Genomic DNA, 17,968 nt, shown 5'->3' with positions numbered 1-17,968 from the left:
GACAGATATTTATTATACATATGTAGAATTCAAGTGCTCATGCATGCATTACAGGCTGATCAAGGTATCCCCACTGAGTGAGATGATACCACCAGCTAACGTCTACTGGTGTTCAAAGCAATCAATGGCTCCCCACCAAATAATTTATTTGCACTGAGCATGTCTGTCTGAGCATATAACCTCCGCAACCTTAATCTTCTGGTCACTACCCAGCTTCCATGTGTAGCTTGGAGATTTCGCTCCCCCTCCCCAATCCCCCTACCCCCTCAACATCCCTCCCCCCCACCGCAAGGGAATCCCCTCCCTGCAGAAAAGCAATCGCCTTCTGTGCCTAATGTACATCATTGTTTATGGAGATGCCTTTGCTGCAGCACTAAATAAATAATAAACAAACACATATATAAATGAATACGTAAGTGAATAATCCTTCGAAAGTGTATACTATGGTATGCAGTTTATATTGTGGTAATGAGTATTATTAGCTCAGTAACAGATTCAAGTTTGTGACAACTGGCCGCTAGAGTCGGTGCTCAAGAAGGCACTGACATTCCGCGGCGGGACACAGACCGCAGTCAGTGAGAGACAGATACTAACATCTGACTATCCGAGAGCGTTTCTGTGCAGAAGAACGGAGTCCCCAGTCACTATTTCCAAATCGGCAGAAGTCTGTAAAGGCTTTGGTTGGAACTTGATGGCGGCAAGCACCTCCTGTCACACAAGAGATCCCTGTTCACTCAGCCTGCTCCTTTCTGCAGAAAGTGATCTTCGCAGCCCCAGTAGTGCAGATGAACACTTATGGCATGACATGCACAGCCGTGCCTGTCCAAAGTCACATAACCGCCAGTTCACACGTATTTACAAGTGTGGAAAGGTGTAAGAGCAAAAGGCTGAATGCGAGAGGAATGAATGTAGCGCTATGCTAACCTTGCAAAAGCTGGAGTAAACTTCTGCTTTAGGTAGCAAAAAGGTGTCAAATATATGTTTTATACCCAACAAATAAAAAGTATCGTGTGTTTGTACTGAAAACGTGCAAGCCTCGTTGTACTTAGAACTGGTAGAACTTGCCCTGATCTGTGCGAACCTTTGACAGTCCCAATGTATTCTTAATTCAAAGTGCACTACACATAGGGGCGGAGAGGGATTCCTACAACCAGTATAAAGCTGGTGTACCTTTATTTTACTGAATGTGGAACAAATGTGAGTGTATGTGCATATACACACACACACACACACACACACACACACACACACACATATATATATATATATATATATATATATATATATATATATATATATATATATATATATATATATATATATATATACATTACCTACTGGCAGTCGCCAGTAGGTAGTTATAGTTAGGACCCTGTTTCCATAGGAAATTCGCAACATTCTATTTGGAATAACTTTGGCGCCGGTCGACGAATCCTCGCGAAATGTTCAAAATAGGTGGGGCGCTACGCTCCGCTCCTACCCTGAAAGTCTCGGGGGGATTCGTCAAGCGGGGGCTGAGAAAAAAGGGGGGTCCCAAAACGCGTTTTTCCCATGCATTTTTCCATAGGACCTTTAGACATATATATATACATATATATATATATATTCCACACTGTGTTAAGGCAGACAATTAACAACGTATACCCTTAACCTCTGTCTCTGTAGGTGCAAGAAGCCAGAGGAGACTTCCAGACGTTTCCTACCATAACCCCTTTGACCCAGCCGAAGCGGACTGGCTCTCCCGCCGGCTTCATGCTCTCCAGGTCAGCCTCGGCCTCGGCAGGTGTGTCTTCCTTCTCGCTGGACTCCATCTTGGATTCAAGGTCCACTGGCACCATTTGCTGCTCATCCTGCAAAGCGGAAACACATCGGCTACTGTTACTAGTGGGTGGAACGAGGGTGCTACAGATCTGCAGTGTCTTTTTATAGCAGTGATGCAGGACGACGCTAGGCATAGGCTGAGCAAGATCTGGAAAATGATGCAAACATTAGCAAACTTTTCTGGTGGTCGCAGCACTAACACACTGGGCTTCTAAATAAAAAGGACAGCAGGCTAGAGGTAAAGAATGAAGTCCAGAAGCCTTATTTTGACATTAGACTTGTGTTTTGGATGATAAGATTCCTGAGTGCTCTTTATAACGATGGTAGACTTCGTCCACTTTTGCAACAACACAGAAAGACACTTCAAAACGCATTGCAGCAGAGACTGAAACAAACTGAGCTGCATGGGAGCCGAAGTCATGGAAAAATTGATCCAATGAATCGGAGAAGTAGTTAGAAGAGCACTTGGTGTAGGCAATGAAGTAGGTAAGGCGGAAGACCTAGAACGCAGAAGAGGAGAGGTCATGGAAATACCAGGCACACTGTAGTGGAATAAAGGTGAGGCATGTGGGGCGCAGCCAGAGGCAAGGAGGATTGGTGAGAGGGTGGGGGCGGGGTGGAGTAGGACCTTAGAGATTTCTGCTATTGAGGAGAGATGAACAAACAGCACAAAGAGCAGGGGCTTACACGCAGAAGTGGGAGGCCTGTTCTAAAACTCATCGTTCTCCGTGTGGAGAGCGCCAGGGCTCGGTCTTTAGCCCTCTCTTGTACAATATTTATGGCCTCCCATTGGCAGATATTGCCGTAGAGCCAGGGCTGTCCATATTTTCGTATGCTGATAATACTCAGTTAATTCTTTCCCTTTCGGCTGCTAAGGAATCTAGGGGCATATCAACAACAACCGGCGATAATTATCTCTAAGCGCACTTAGCGCTAGGATAATTATCGCCGGCTAGCGTGAATTTTTATCGCTGAGATAGCGTGCTATTAGCAACGCTTATCTCAATAGCGATAAAAATCCTCACGCTAACAGGCCAACGTGAGATTATCGCTGGAAACCCAGCGATAATCACACGTTACCTTGTTGATAGGGACAGGCAAACTTAGCCATGATATCCTCCTTCCATAGGATATTATGGCTAAGTCAGAAAAATACCAGATGTAAAAAAGCAGCGTTAACCGCGGTTAGCGCTGCTTTTTTTGTCTCTAACAGGGTTAGCGACATTCTTGATAATAGGAGAAATGTCGCTTAGCGACATTTCTCTTATTATTTTACTCTGGAACGCCCCCTTTGCATCTCATTAGAGATGCAAGGGGAAGCGTAGAGTAAAAGGGTGCTAACATGCAAATTTGCATGTTAGCACCCTGTTGTTGATAGGGCGCTAGTTTTATCTCTGCTTTTTTGGCTTTTAAAGCCAAAAAAGCAGAGATAAAGCCCTTGTTGATATGCCCCCTGATTCTTCTATTCTCCAGTCTGGCTTGAGGAAGATTGCATCTTGGATGCAGGACAATCTACTCAAGCTAAATGGAGAAAAAACTGAGGTTCTGATCCTAGGGAAAAAAACAAGACCTTTGGTGTCCTCAGCACTGGCCCTTGGAGATGGGCGTTTTACCCCAACCTGTTCATCAAGTGCGCAATCTTAGAGTGATTACTGACGCTCAGGTTTCTATGAAACAGCAAGTCGTGAAGGTGGCCTCTATCTGTTTTACTATTCTTAAATAGCTGAAGAAGATTCTTTGGATGTTGCCCCTTTCCACTCAGAGAACTGTGGTCTGGGCACTTATAACATCTAGGCTGGACTACTGCAATGTTTTGTATCTGGGTTGCAATAAGGAAGTGATACTAAGATTGCAGACAGTGCAAAATGCAGCGGCCAAATTATCTGACTGGCCCCTAGGACTGACCCTACTTCAGGCCTTCTCCGCAACCTTCACTGGCTTAAGGTGGAGAATTGCCTTGAGCTATATGTTCAAGATAAAACCTGTCTCAGCCCCTCAATACCTGCACTCTTTAGCCCAACCCTATTTACCCTCCCGCACTCTGCGCTCCACTACTCAGTTTAAAATGTACTGTTCCTAGAATCAGATTGAAGCGTATGCGCTGTCGTTCCTTTGCATACTTAGGACCCTCCCTGTGGAATTCTCTTCCCATTTCTTTACGTAAAGAAACAGTTTATGTTAATTTTCGAAAACAGCTGAAAACTTGGTTATTTAATTTGTAGTTTCTTTTCCTTTTCCCTCCATTTTTCAGGCTGGCGCCGGGAAACCCCTCAGGGCAGCTGTGCGCCTTATAAACTCAAGTAACATAAAATAAGAAAGATATAGAGGCACTGAGGGAAGAATATAAAGGTTTGGGATAAAAGTGTGGCAGGCATGAGAGACAAATTTGTAAAAAAGGTAGTCTGTGGTGTTGACAGCTAGTACAAGCACCAGGCACAAACACTTCTCCGGGCCTATCCTGTTTGCATCATCACAAATCTCCACCTCTGACACATTCGGCGGGGTCCTTAACAGGACTTGGTAGAATCCAGACACCAGGGTACTGTGCCTTCGGGCTCCTCCACCCATTTTCTCACCCCGCAAGTGAAGGGTGAGATGGTGGACAAGCGCGCAGAATGGTAGATAGAGAAGAGTATAAAACCCTATATGGCATAAAGGAACAGGCCAAACATCGAGTGGGAAGGCAGAGGTAACCAAGAGAAGAAAATGAATGCAAAGGGAAAGAAAGAAGAGAATGAGAGGGCAGCAACAGAAGGAAAAGCCACATGAGAAACAACACAAAAAAGAATGAAGAGGGATTAACAGCTAAGAAAAGAGGGAAGAAAGAAAGAAAGAAAGAAAGAAAGAAAGAAAGAAAGAAAGAAAGAAAGAAAGAAAGAAAGAAAGAAAGAAAGAAAGAAAGACAGAAAGAAAGAAAGAAAGAAAGAAAGAAGAAGAAGAAGGATCACTTTTAGAACCAGGCTCACCAGAATAGCATTGCGCAGGATGTCCAGGGATGGCCGACTCCGCTTCAGTCTTCCGGGGGCTGCTGTCTGAGCATAGAATTCATACCGTGGAGTGGCATCAAGGGTGTCATACTTCCTAATTGCTTTAGAAATGTCAGTATGATTCGAGGTAACAATGTGAGGCTTTGGGGATACGCTGCCATTTAGAAAGTCATCAAAGTTCCTGAAGTCGCCATTGGCATTCTCATTCATCAGTTCAAATGAGCCAGTGGTGACAGGATCCGCCTCATGAATTTCACTTGTTGCTTCTGCATCTCTCATGGTTAGTGTATCACTGAAAGCGTCTATAGACTGGTTGAGGTGTGCCAGGGCCGCCTCCACTTGTTCTGTAGCCACCTGTCCTCCGTGGCTGTGAGCCATGCAACCATCAGCCGCAGAAGAAACATCGCTAGCAGATGTGAAGTCTGAAGAGGTGCTGTCTGAAGCATAAGCTGTACTCATGTCATCGCTGTTAGCTGTACTGCCTGATCGAAAGCTCTTCCCACCATCTGATGCGCAAGCTGTGGATCGAAGTCCACTTTCGTAAGGGTAGGCAGACACAAGATCTATGAAATCAGAAGGAATGCTGGCTGGCCCACCGTCATTGCAACTCAAAATGTTTCCATTGCTGTCGGGTGTGTTTCCCAGACTTTGATCATTAGAGTTAGATATGCAGGTCAAGACCTTTTCTTCGCTGACAGGTACATATGGCAAAGACTGACCATCAATAGTGGACATATCGGCTTGAACCTGGCCATTAGAAATGGATGTGTTGCTCAAAATGAAGTCCTCCCTCTGAGGTGTGCCTGGTGCTAAGGTTTCAGTGCACTTAGATGTGTAATATGGAATGGAAGTGTCCTGCTTGAAATGGATGCGTTCCAGCACCACACGAGCCTCCACGACATAGGAGCTTTTAACTTGAGGAACAGCTTGGTTGTGCGGGATGGAGTCAATAGTTCCATTGCCTTGAGAATGAGTCACCTCCGGCGTGTCTAGGCTGTCTCTTCCATTTATGCCAAACATCTGCTCATATCTGGGACTAGGTCCATAGAATTCGTACCCTTTTCCTGGCCCATCCGTTACCGGGACAGTAACAAAGACTTCATCAAAGCTATCGCCAACCTCCATGTTGTGTATCTTAAACTGGCCCTCAGAGACCACAGGCCCGAGGCGTGAATCCATGGCTACTGGCTCGTAGTTAGCAGTAGTCGGTAGTAGGAGCGCTCTGCTGGGCCCTAAGGAAAGATAAGACAAAAGGAGCAGCGTTAGAAGGGGATCGTTCGTAAAGCAACTCGTGCAACGTGGACTGAGGTGTTTTGGTTCCTTTAATCAAGATGACAGTCATATCCCCAGCAATGCTGGCTTGGAAATTCCCTAGAGAATTGGCACATTTCTTAGCTTACCTGCTGACCCTGCTGACAATTTTTTTAAAACAATGTATAATTTAGTCACCTTCAACAGCTCCTGAAGAAGGTGTCTCTAAATTGGTGTGGCCATTTTTATGAACCTGGAGCAATTCTGCTTTAAATGTTGCAAAATCGTTCTCCTTGCTGAAGAAGACTAAACAATCAGAAAAAATTGCTGTGGAAGAAGTATGGAAGGATTGAGTGTACGAGTTTTAGCGTATCTTTTGATTCTTACATTTTCTTAGGACGGTCACAGTTTGGTGAAAGTCTGCGTGCACACGTGTGACACTTAAGAGATGGGCAAAGTTTCAGACTGGAGCATCAGACCCTTTCCAGGAAGACATGGTAAATTGCCTGGCAGATTACAAAGCCTTTCACCTCTAGGACTGGATGAATCAGTGGACCCATTAATACTGCAGATGGTGGTTGATTGGTTTACCTTCAGAGTACGTGCCTTTAAAGATTTAACGCAAGTTACCACCTATTTAACTTCTAGGGACTAATGCTAGTGATTTACAACAGAAAGACGCAGGCTTCAGGCAGAGTATCAGATCTCTTTTTACATTCATGTCTAGGTAGCCCAAGCCTGTGGCAAAGGGCTGGGAGCCTTTCACCTGTAGGTCTAAAGGGCATCACTGTTTTTCTGAGCTAAGGAATCTCCCAAATCGAAGGAAGGATGCCTAGAGGGTTTGAAACATAATGAAATAAACTTTCACTGACTTGGCTCAATGAATCAAGGGTAGACTAGAAAATTAGAGAACCTTCCACATCTAAGCTAAATGTGTCAGTTGTTTACGCAGGATTAGACCTCTTCCCAAATGCAAGCTGAGGTGTCCAGTGGAGTGGGTTATGCTGAGGGCACCTTTCCCATTTAGGTCTTGACATGTGAATGGTTATTGCAGGGTAAGTGAAAGAAATTCACCTCTAGCATAGACTTGTTGAGTTGCTCACACGAGCATTAAAGATCCTTTGAGTTCCCAAAAATGGAGGAAGATGTTATGCACAGGATATCTGAATCTGTCATCTATTTGGATGAATGTTTAAGTGGTTAAAAAGAGTCGGGTAACTTTTCACCGCAAACACTAGAGGATACAATGTTTTATATCAGGCGTATAGAGACTTTTATCAATTGGGCCAGGAGGCTCAATGGTTAGAGATGTTCACTTTCAGAACAAGATGCTTCAGAGCTGGGCATACTGTTACAGGATAATCATATCTATGCCAAATTGAGGAACGATTTACATACGATTAATGGGACTATCAATACTAGGGCTCTATAAGCGATGGGTTGCACACATGTGCAGACTTTTTCACCTTTATCAATGGATCATTTGTACAGGGGTAAAGAGCAGCTCACCTCAGGGTATCTTAGCTGAAAGTCCCCAGAGGATTACTTAGACTTTAACTGATGGGGAAGGGTTGCCAGTGCTTTGGCACAGTGATCAAGGGCCTCTTATATCTCGACAGTAGGTGAAGGATTCATCTATAGTTACACGCCTTCACCCATGTAGGACTGAATACTCTATATACTGAGCAGTGTTCCAGAGTCTTTCACTTCTAGGACTGAATAGAAGGATTCAGCATTTGCATACTTTGAGACCTGTGGGTCTCCATTGCTGGGTGATCAATAAACTTGATCATATTTAGTCTTTTATTCCCCTCTGGCAAACAAGAACATTCAGCAACGACTAGCCCAAACCTGACTTGAGGACATGAAGCTGGACAGCTTTTAAGCCCAATTTTAAAGGTTTGCAAAATCACTCAGATTCCCGCTCTGATACCGCCTCACCCTCAGGAACACTTTGCAAAGAAAGCAGTAGGTTTACTAGCTCTAGACACGAGGCTCCTGCAGCGGGCAGCAACACCAGACGCTGCTTATGGTGACCAGCGGCAGGCAGGATGGGGAGTCAGGGACAGGTGTGCTGTGATTAGCATGGACAAGTGAGGATGACCAATGACAAGCTCTGTTCTAGACCAGCACCATGTATTTAGTCAGGGCAACTAAAGAATATTTAAAATGTTCTAAGAGTATTCATGTTTACTTAGCTGTCATCCATACCATGTCAGAGAGTATGACAACAGCTCTCTTCTATAGAAAATGAAATTGTTCCTCCCAGAATTTGTGGTACCAGATTATTGTTGTCAGTATATCATCTGGCATAAATATTAAGTCCCATATATTTTTTATAACAATATTGCCTCAATGGGGTTATTACAAAATCTACACCTAATGGGGCAAACTTTGTAAACAATATTTACATCAGAAGATTTTTCCTCCAATGACATTCTGACATACAGTCCTCCCAAAAAGCAACTTTAGAACTGCCTTTGAAGCCCTCACACTTTTGCTTCTAGATGGCGGCATCACTCTGCTCCATATACTTTCGTACCCCACAGCGGCCTCCCTTAAGGGCATGTTGTCGGCTGAAGCAAGCCTCATCATGGTTCTGGAAGAATACCCCTGCGTCCTTCATGTTAGCTACTACCGTGAGGTAAGAGCTGAAGACACCCCTTTGAAAAACACAACATCGCAACGCAGTTAATGGGCAACCTCCCTCCTCAGAGCCACCGGGCCCAGACTCACTCTCTGATGGTATCTGTACCTTCGACCCATTCAGACCGTCGCTGCCTTTCAGCTAGGTTTGTGCTTCATAGAAATCACATATGTAAATACATACATCAGGGGCTGGATGGCCAAGAATCTGGCCAAAGTTACAAAGCTGTTCAACCCCCGTGCTGGATGATGAATGGTTTGAAAGGGCTACAGAGCTGTCCACCTCCAGAGCTGGACAGAGTAAGGTTTGTTCAAAGGTAAAGAGGAATGGCTAGAGACTCGTTTTCAAACGGGGCAGAGGTTCCAAGCTATAGATTGCTGATTTTTGGATAACCAAAGTCAGCCATCTTGCATGAAAGTCATTCCCAGCTCTGTAAATTAGTTACGGCCTCTGTCCAGAAACCACGTGCCAAGAGTTCATTTTACTAAACCTCAATTGCACCCAGCACCAGCCTCGTTGAGTGGATCGGGAAAGAGGCCGTGGGTCAAATGTGCCTGCAGTCCGATTTGCACCCCGCCAGTAGGGGGCAATGTGTGGAAACTTCCACTGGCGAGCGCCTGTGCTCTCCATCACAGGTGTGACACCTTCCACACACATGCATTAACTTCACACAAGGGTCTGAAGAGGACTCAGGTCAAGGAAGGAGCTGCACAAAATAAAGGAGCCATACTCTTCAGACCAGCACAGCCCTCTACTCCCATATTTGTTAATGTCTGCAGCCCCTGCTATGCGGCTCTTCCTGATCATACTTAACTTCTGACAACACCATGGAAGAACACACCACAATCTCTTTGCTTTTTGAAGTTGTCTAGTAATGCTTAAAATGCCACAACATTTTAATGGTCTGGCAACCAGGAAACCCTCACTCAAAGCAGGAAAATAGACCGTTTCCAATGCTTGACATCTTTTAACATGATATGCACCTCTTTTTTGACACATAGGCCAAATGATTACCCCTGTGGGGTCTGTCCAGAGTATCGCCCCAGTGCACTCTTATTTTGTGGCTAGTCTGTCAACATTATTCCCATATACCAGCTCTTGGAGCCCATCAGTCCATTTTGATAGATGATACAACTGCCTTGACAGCTGCCTGGGCAACACCTTCTGTGTTCCTGCTTTTATTTGGAGGTCCAGCAACACAATTATCTATGATGGAAGCAGGAGGAGCCCAGGAGTTTTTTAAAATATATAAAATGTCATCTATCTATCTATCCATCTATCTATCTATCTATCTATCTATCAATATATCTATCCATCTATATATATATAGCTATATATATATATGTGTGTGTGTAAATATATATATGTGTATGTATATATATATGTATATATATAGATACATATACATATATATACACACACATATAAATATATATATATATATATATATATATATATATATATATATATATATATATATATATATATATTACCTACTGGCGATAGCCAGTAGGTAGTTATAGTTAGGACCACGTTTCCATAGGAAAACCTCAACATTCTATTTTGAATAACTTTGGCGCCGGTCGACGAATCCTCGCGAATTTCTCAAAATAGGTGGGGCGCTACGCTCCGCTCCTACCCTGAAAGTCTCGGGGGGATTCGTCAAGCGGGGGCTGAGATAAAAGGGGGGTCCCAAAACGCGTTTTTCCCATGCATTTTTCCATAGGACCTTTAGAACGAGCTACAGCCCGAATGGCTGAACAGAATTACTCAAAATTTGGCAGAGAGGTAGTCCCTAGGTCAAGGAAGTGCCTTTTGTAGGTTTGGTGTAAATCTGTTCAGTAGATTCTGAGAAAATAGCCTTTAAATCAATATATATATCTGAGCCAGCTTACGGTACGCTTACCGTACGCTTACGGTAAGCGTACGGTGGCGTGCGCGAGCGCGATTCTGATTGGCTCTTAGATCTTAGTAAACATTCGAATCGGCCGAAACCAGGAAGCGGCGGCCGCCATTTTGTCTCTCGCACTGAGAGAGATTTTTAAAATCGGAAGCCCAAAAACATGTAAAGGGGCTGTTTTGACAACTCCCTCCCACATAGTCATGTTGAGGGAGTCCCCAAACATCCCCCAAGTGCAAAAACGGTTTTATTTTTTTTTCGGCAATTTCGCGGGGTACGCTTACCGTACGCTTACGGTAAGCGTACGGTAAAAAAATAAAAATAAAAAAAACACTATCCACACTTACCCCACCCCCTGTGCTTTTGGTGGCCGAAGGCCACCAAATGTGCTGGGCTTATTACAATGGAAAAAAACACTATCCACACTTACCCCACCCCCTGTGCTTTTGGTGGCCGTAGGCCACCAAATGTACAGGGCTTATTATAAGGGAAAAAAACTTAGCATTTAAAAAACCGTACTAATTCACTGAAAAAACCATAGGTTTCACACACGTTATAGTTAGGAATTAGCATTTAAAAAACCTTGCAAATTCACTGAAAAAACCATAGGTTTCACACATGTTATAGTTAGTGGAAATTTTACTGATAAAAAACCAATGAAATTGCCCCGTTATAGTTAGCGCAGGCAACTATAACTCACGCGACCGCAATCCTCTGCTGATGACATATGTGTCTTTATGAAAAAAAAATATTTGTAATATATGTATAGCTAAAAATGTATGGAAGAAGACATGGGCAAATAAGTGTCTAAATACAGTATTAGCATCAGCAGAGGATTGTGGTCGCGTGAGTTATAGTTGCCTGCGCTAACTATAACGGGGCAATTTCATTGGTTTTTTATCAGTAAAATTTCCACTAACTATAACATGTGTGAAACCTATGGTTTTTTCAGTGAATATATATATATATATATATATATATATACATATATACGCTGAGTTAGTCTCTGCATGCCACAGGGTGGGTTCAGCCCTGTGCTGGTGCACTAGGATCCCGTGTCCACCCCGCAGCTGTGGTGTAGCAGCAACCTCTACACTAATGGGCTGGGACCAGTACGAAACACTGTGTGCAGGGTGTGATGTGGAATCCAGCCTGCACTACTGGACTGGGAACACGGGACACCGAGATCACGGTGTCCAGCCGACAGTAAGCTCTTTAGTACTATATTGGGGCATTTGGATCCCTCTGTGCAGCCTGTGGCTTTAGCACATACCCAGTGAACACGTTTCTCTGTCCCATTGAAGGCAGATTTACCAAAAAACTAAACGCTGGAGCAGCATAAAGAAACAGTGCAGCTTAGTTTTCACTTTCGCATGGTCCCTTGACCTCACGTCTTTGATTTATACTGATTCTATTTTATGGAAAGCCAGAGTTTAAAATGAAAAAGGAATTTGGTGATTTGCAACCAAAATGGCTACCTTCTGGGCAGGCTCACCTGAATACCTAGAGGGATGTCACAGTTTGACGTAGGGTTTCTGAAGTAATGTCACCCTCTGATAACATGTTCCTGCAGTGTGAACATACACAGTGGCTTTCCGAGTGAGGCCACCACTTAACTTCAGTTCCCAGACACAATTTCAGAATCTGGAGCCTGTTTCCCACAATGACACGGTCTGACTCTAAAATACTACCGTGATGTCAAGGTCTAACTTAAGGCTCCTGTGATATTGCACAGTCCGAGTTAAGTTTCCTGAAGTGATGTCACAGAGCAACTTTGCTTTCCTACAATGATATCACATTTTGAGTCTCGCGCCCTACAGTAACCATGCGATATACCTTAATTTTCCTAGAGTGACACCGTATACTGGCTTCAGGTAAGTCGCCACCTTAATATTCCAGTTTACTCCCTCCCTTTGGCCTATTTTCCATACTCTGTGATCTGTACAGAATCCTCACGTCGGCTTCCATAGAAAACAGAGCTCCTCCTAGTAGGAAGTGAATATATGTTAGACCTAAAGTCCATGCTTTGCAGAGAAAAGTAACATTCCTCCTAGATACACAGAACCCGTGAGCTTACAGTACTCCTGGGGCGGAAAGCGCTGCCCCTGTAAACTCACCTTGTACCCAGACCTCAACAGAGGGCGCATCCACCCACTAATCACTCTTACTGGCATAAGCTACAAACTGCTATCTTGTGATAGACGTAGGTCAGGCAGGCTCCAAGACCGCTCCGCAGAAGGAAAAGGTGTGTATCAGCGACCCCACTGCGCAGGGAGTCACAGGTGGCAGAGGTTCAAAGAAGCTGAGAGGCATCAGAGGGCACAAGAGGCGTGGCACGCACCCCATAGAGAACATGGAGGGAGACACATACAATGCACAGACAAAGAACTCCAGCTGATAAAACCATGTGCCCACAGACTACTTTGCTCAAGAGAGAGTGAGTGATAGAGTCTAAGCGTGGAAAAGAGAACAGCAGACATTTCGGGAGATTTCCAGAGAAGTCAGTGCCTGTGTCAGGCTCCAGTCAACTGTTGATCAGATGCAAGGTCAGAAAGAGGCCACCTCTGCCCAGGCAGTGATATATGTGCCTAACATCAACTTCCCCGAGCACTGAGCATTGTAAATGATCAGATATATCCATATGCTCCGCTGCTCAGGGATACACCAATTATTAAACGAGTTATAGGCCGGAGCAACAGCCAGGGACCTTTTAAGAGGTCGAGGTCCTTTTTAAACCGGTATAACCCAAGGCAGAAGGGCTATAAAAGTGGGAGAACTTTCCTCCCACTGAGGGTTGAATGTTATAAATTATAAAGAGAAAAAAAAAGACAAACATTGGAATTGCCGAGCAGAAGGCCTGTACCACCCATTGTTAGCCCTGGGCCACTTCATTATCAGAGGACCTCCCAACATACCAATGTTCGAATGTACATTAAATTATAAATGTAATTCATTCAGTGTGTCTTGTCTATGATTCTGCAAATCACCTTGTTGCATTTTCTTTCATCAAGCACGACTTCGACCACACCTGTGCCTTATCTGTGGCACACTTCACTAGCTCTGCCTGCAGCCCAGACCCACCCCTGCCTTTACGTGTCTGCTGACCATGCCTGACTGCAGAAAATACGCCCTGCTAAACCCATGCTTCGGGCCCACGTCTGAGGACTCCAGAACCCAACTCAGATCAGTCATTATCCCAGCCTTGGGTCCAACTCCACCCGAGTCAAGTCTAGAGCTAATCTCCTTCAGTGAGCCAGTCCTGTCCTCAGCTCATCTCTCTTTGCAAGTGCAACCCAACCCTGTCCTTAAATCTATCCCACCCTCGGCCCAGCCCTTTCCTTCTCACAGCACAGCCAAGAGCCAGTCTGCCCCCTGCTCAGACGAAGCTGAAGTCCAGCTCAGGGCCTAACAGAGGACCCAGCCCAGAACCTAACCCTGTCCAGAAGAACCCAGTGCAGAACCCAACCCTGCCCAGAAGAATCTAGCACAGAACCCAACCCTGTCCTGAAGAAACCAGCCCAGAACCTAACCCTGCTCAGAAGAACTCAGTGCAGAACCCAACCCTGTCCAGAAGAATCCAGTGCAGAAACCTACCCTGCCCAGAAGAACCCAGCCCAGAACCCAACCCTGTCCAGAAAAGCCCAGTGCAGAACCCAACACTGTGCAGAAAAACCCAGTGCAGAAACCTACCCTGCCCCGAAGAACCCAGCCCAGAACCCAACCCTGCCAAGAAGTACTCAGTGCAGAACCCAACCGTATCCAGAAGAACCCAGTGCAGAAACCTACCCTGCCCAGAAGAACCCAGCCCAGAACCCCACCCTGTCCAGAAGAGCCCAGTGCAGAACCCAACGCAGTTCAGAAGAACCCAGTGCAGAACCCAACACTGTGCAGAAGAACCCAGTGCAGAAACCTACCCTGCCCCGAAGAACCCAGCCCAGAACACAATCCTGCCCAGAAGAACTCAGTGCAGAACCCAACCCTGTCCAGAAGAGCCCAGTGCAGAACCCAACCCTGTCCAGAAGAACCTAGCCCAGAACCCAATCCTGCCCAGAAGAACCCAGCCCAGAACCCAACCCTGTCCAGAAGATCCCAGGGCAGAACCCAAGGCTGTCCAGAAGAACCCAATCCTACCCAGAAGAACCTAGCCCAGAACCCAACAGTGCCCAGAAGAACTCAGTGCAGAACCCAACCCTGTCCAGAAGGACACCGTGCAGAACCCACCCCTACCCAGAAGAACCTAGCCCAGAACCCAACTCTGTCCTGAAGAAACCAGTCCAGAACCCAACCCTGTCCAGAAGAACCCAGCGCAGAACCCAACGCTGTCCAGAATGGCCCAGTGCAGAACCCAACCCTGCCCAGAAGAACCCATCTCAGAACCTAACCCTGTCCAGAAGAACCCAGTGCAGAACCCACCCCTGCCCAGAAGAACCCAGCCCAGAACCCAACCCCGTCCAGAAGAACCCAGTGCAGAACCCAATGCTGTCCAGAAGAACCCAGTGCAGAACCCACCCCTGCCCAGAATAACCCAGCCTAGAACCCAGAGGCAGGAGCTGCTTGCGAGCCACTCCCTGTTCTTGTGAGGCGATGTGTGAGTAGTAAGTGTTGTCAGACCGTATTCGGTGTGGTGTATTTTTGCAGGTGATGAGACGTTCTAGAGGGAATACTGACAATTCTGTTCTGCCTCCCACCTTCTTATTTGTGGCAGGTGCAGATCTGTCCGAGTTGTGCTTTCTGTGAGTAAACTCCAACATCAGCCTCCCGCGTGCAGCCATTTTATCACCGGTTTTCAGCGCGCCCATGCCTGCAGCTCGCTCCGGTCCTCTTCTCCGTCCAACCGGGTGAGGGTTACAGATTCTAGCCCATTTCCAGACCAGCTGCCGACCCAGCACAGCTCAGAGCCCACCCACGTTCAGGGGTTAGTTTATTGCCCAGTTCAGAACCTAGGCCAGCACATAATCCATCAATCAATCCAGCCAGCCAAACCCCAGCCCAGGCCAACCTGCCTTCAACTCCAACTCCAACCTAAAAGTAGAGGCCACGGAGACCCTAACTCATAGCCTCGCTCAACTTAAAAACCTGAAACGATTTCAACTCGGAACCCACCCCAACCACGGCTTAACCTTGCTCGGAACTCGGACCAGAGGCCAGACTCATGACTGCGCATCTCGGAGGCCACAGGATGGATATTACAGGGAGCAGACCTTGGCGGTAATCTGTGTAGCAACAGGAACAGAGTCCTAAATATGCGCGTCTATAAGCTCCTTCCATGTTTCAAAGAAAGAACCCACCCGATGCCTTCAGTATTCACCCGTTTTCATGCCTCATGTCAATTATCAGGATTCGCGGATCGCTAGTTTTATGTATTTGTGCTTCGTGGTGTGCAGTATACAGACTGTAGCCTCATTATTTGTGGCCGTACCCCCAAATTCATTCACATCATAAGCCTGTAAAAATGTGTTTTGATTATGATATACGGACTGCTGACTGGAACCATCCCTGACTAACACCACTATGGTTCCCATCCAGAATGCTTCTCCAGATGTGGACTGAATGTGCGCGCGCGTTTTTTGTTTGTTTACTTTGGTAGCTACTGGTAAATCGTAGATACTAGATGGAGCCAGTAGAGACATATCAAGGGCCAAAAGTGGAAGAGCGGGAGACAGGTGAAAATCGAAGCCTGCGGAACAGAAAAGAGAGGGAGAGGGAGAGGGAGAGAGAGAGTCTCCCAAGACCCCGCTCACCCGGCCAAGAGAGCATGATTACAGACAGGTGCCCGTTACCTTTCCCATGAACAAGGCCCACGTACCTGTGAAAGTCCGGAGGGTTCTGTCTGTTGTTTGTTCAGCAAGTGCAGTTCCCTCCCGATGGCCGGTCTCGAAGAGCCCCTTGTATGCACGGAAGTGAAGGGCAGTCTACTTCAGCCTGGCCCGCCTCAAAGCACTAGGCCTGGCGGCGAGGAGGTCTCTCCATGGGCCTCAAAGCAGAGGAACTGCCTCCGTGGGGACCTCTCCTTCGTCCTCACGGTACAACGACCAGCGGCGCCGGCGGTGGGGTGACTGTTCCCTCGGCCCCCCTCCTGATGTTTTCCCAGTCACTGTTGGGCAGGGACCGGTCTGAGGACGCATGTAACAATGCCCTGCCCTGGACAGTTCCTTGCTTTTATACAGCGCACGTGATGCGCAGAAGACAATACACACCCACCCCACTCACACCACACCTATCCCTCCCGCCCCTATTACCTCGCACCTCGCAGGTCACGCCAGCCCCCCTAATGCCATCAAGAATGGAGTGAGCGATAGCGACTGAGATGCTATGAGCCATATATCTCCTGAGGGCTGTAATCCACTTAGACAAAGTATGTCAATCAACACCTGAGAATCACACACATGGAAGTGTATTCTTGTTCCTGCCACAGCCACACGCCTAGGTGGCCTGGACGCTTCCAGGGGTGGGGCCTTGGGGGCAAGAAGTGAGTATTGCTTTTTTTTCTGTAAACAGACAATGGCCTTGGGACCCGGTCTGAGCCCGGCTGCTCTGTTTGCGGTCCATATCTCTACAACGTGTGTCAGCGCCGAGTGGGCTGGGACTGCCTGCCCCCTCCTTTGAACCTAGGGCAGAGGAACAAGGCACAGCACACCCAAACAACACGAGAGATTATTCACTTGTCACCCCCTGCGCTTCCCTGATCACTGTGTGGGTTTCTGTGTCGGGTGCGTACAATGACTGAAAACTTCAGACGTGGAGTTAAGGACTGTTCCAGAAATTATTCCTGGGCACAACTATGCAAAAATCTTCGGTTCGAGTGAGGACCCCCTGAACGGGGAAGCTCCGATAGCTCCGTACAGGCTGTCAGGGTGGCTACACTGGACCGGTGGAGAGATGTCACGCACAATGAAAGATGCCACCACGCCGACCTGGGATGAGATGGCTCACACTGACTTGGTGACGTTATTTCGCGTAGAGGTTAATGAGATAATGGACACGATGACATGCGTGACGGAATGTGCAGACGCCGAAGCTGATGGAAGCTGGTTCTCAGAAGACGCGGGGAGAGTAATCTAATTTATGAATGACAAAAATTGAGAAGTCTAGTGGTTAATACGTAGGCTCAGCAGCTGATTTGCTAGATCAAAAATCTCGGCTTCTCAAGTTTTCAAATGTGCGATCCTCTGCAAATCACATTATTTGACATGGGGACCACACGGGTTGGGGATTGGGCGTAAGGGCGGGGGGGGGGGGGGGGGGGGAATAATATTGAAAACAAGCATTGGCATAGCCAATAGGTCTCGCTTTTGGGACCTTATAAGTATTTAGATATGCAGTACAATATCCTTGGTGCAACAACATCGACTGTTGCATAGC

At 46.4% G+C, this 17,968-nt stretch overlaps 1 protein-coding gene across 1 annotated transcript in view; it reads right to left on the bottom strand.

The window, feature by feature from the left end:
* LOC146866764 (solute carrier family 12 member 3-like) overlaps positions 1-16,718 on the bottom strand; it is a 61,927-nt gene extending 45,209 nt beyond the window's left edge. The window contains exons 1-3 of the mRNA XM_085601211.1: positions 16,413-16,718; positions 4,788-6,040; positions 1,704-1,850 (exon numbers count right to left, since the gene is read on the bottom strand). Coding sequence (XP_085457337.1) covers positions 1,704-1,850; positions 4,788-5,987 — 1,347 coding nt within the window. The 5' untranslated portion in view covers positions 5,988-6,040; positions 16,413-16,718. The remainder of the gene's footprint in view (positions 1-1,703; positions 1,851-4,787; positions 6,041-16,412) is intronic.
* Positions 16,719-17,968: the final 1,250 nt, after the last annotated feature.

Source organism: Triturus cristatus, chromosome 1_2, assembly GCF_964204655.1.
Source record: "Triturus cristatus chromosome 1_2, aTriCri1.1, whole genome shotgun sequence".
NCBI classification, from domain to species: domain Eukaryota; kingdom Metazoa; phylum Chordata; class Amphibia; order Caudata; family Salamandridae; genus Triturus; species Triturus cristatus.
The sequence above is the reverse complement of the archived record's forward strand: the minus strand, read 5'-3'. Positions and strand labels throughout refer to the sequence as shown.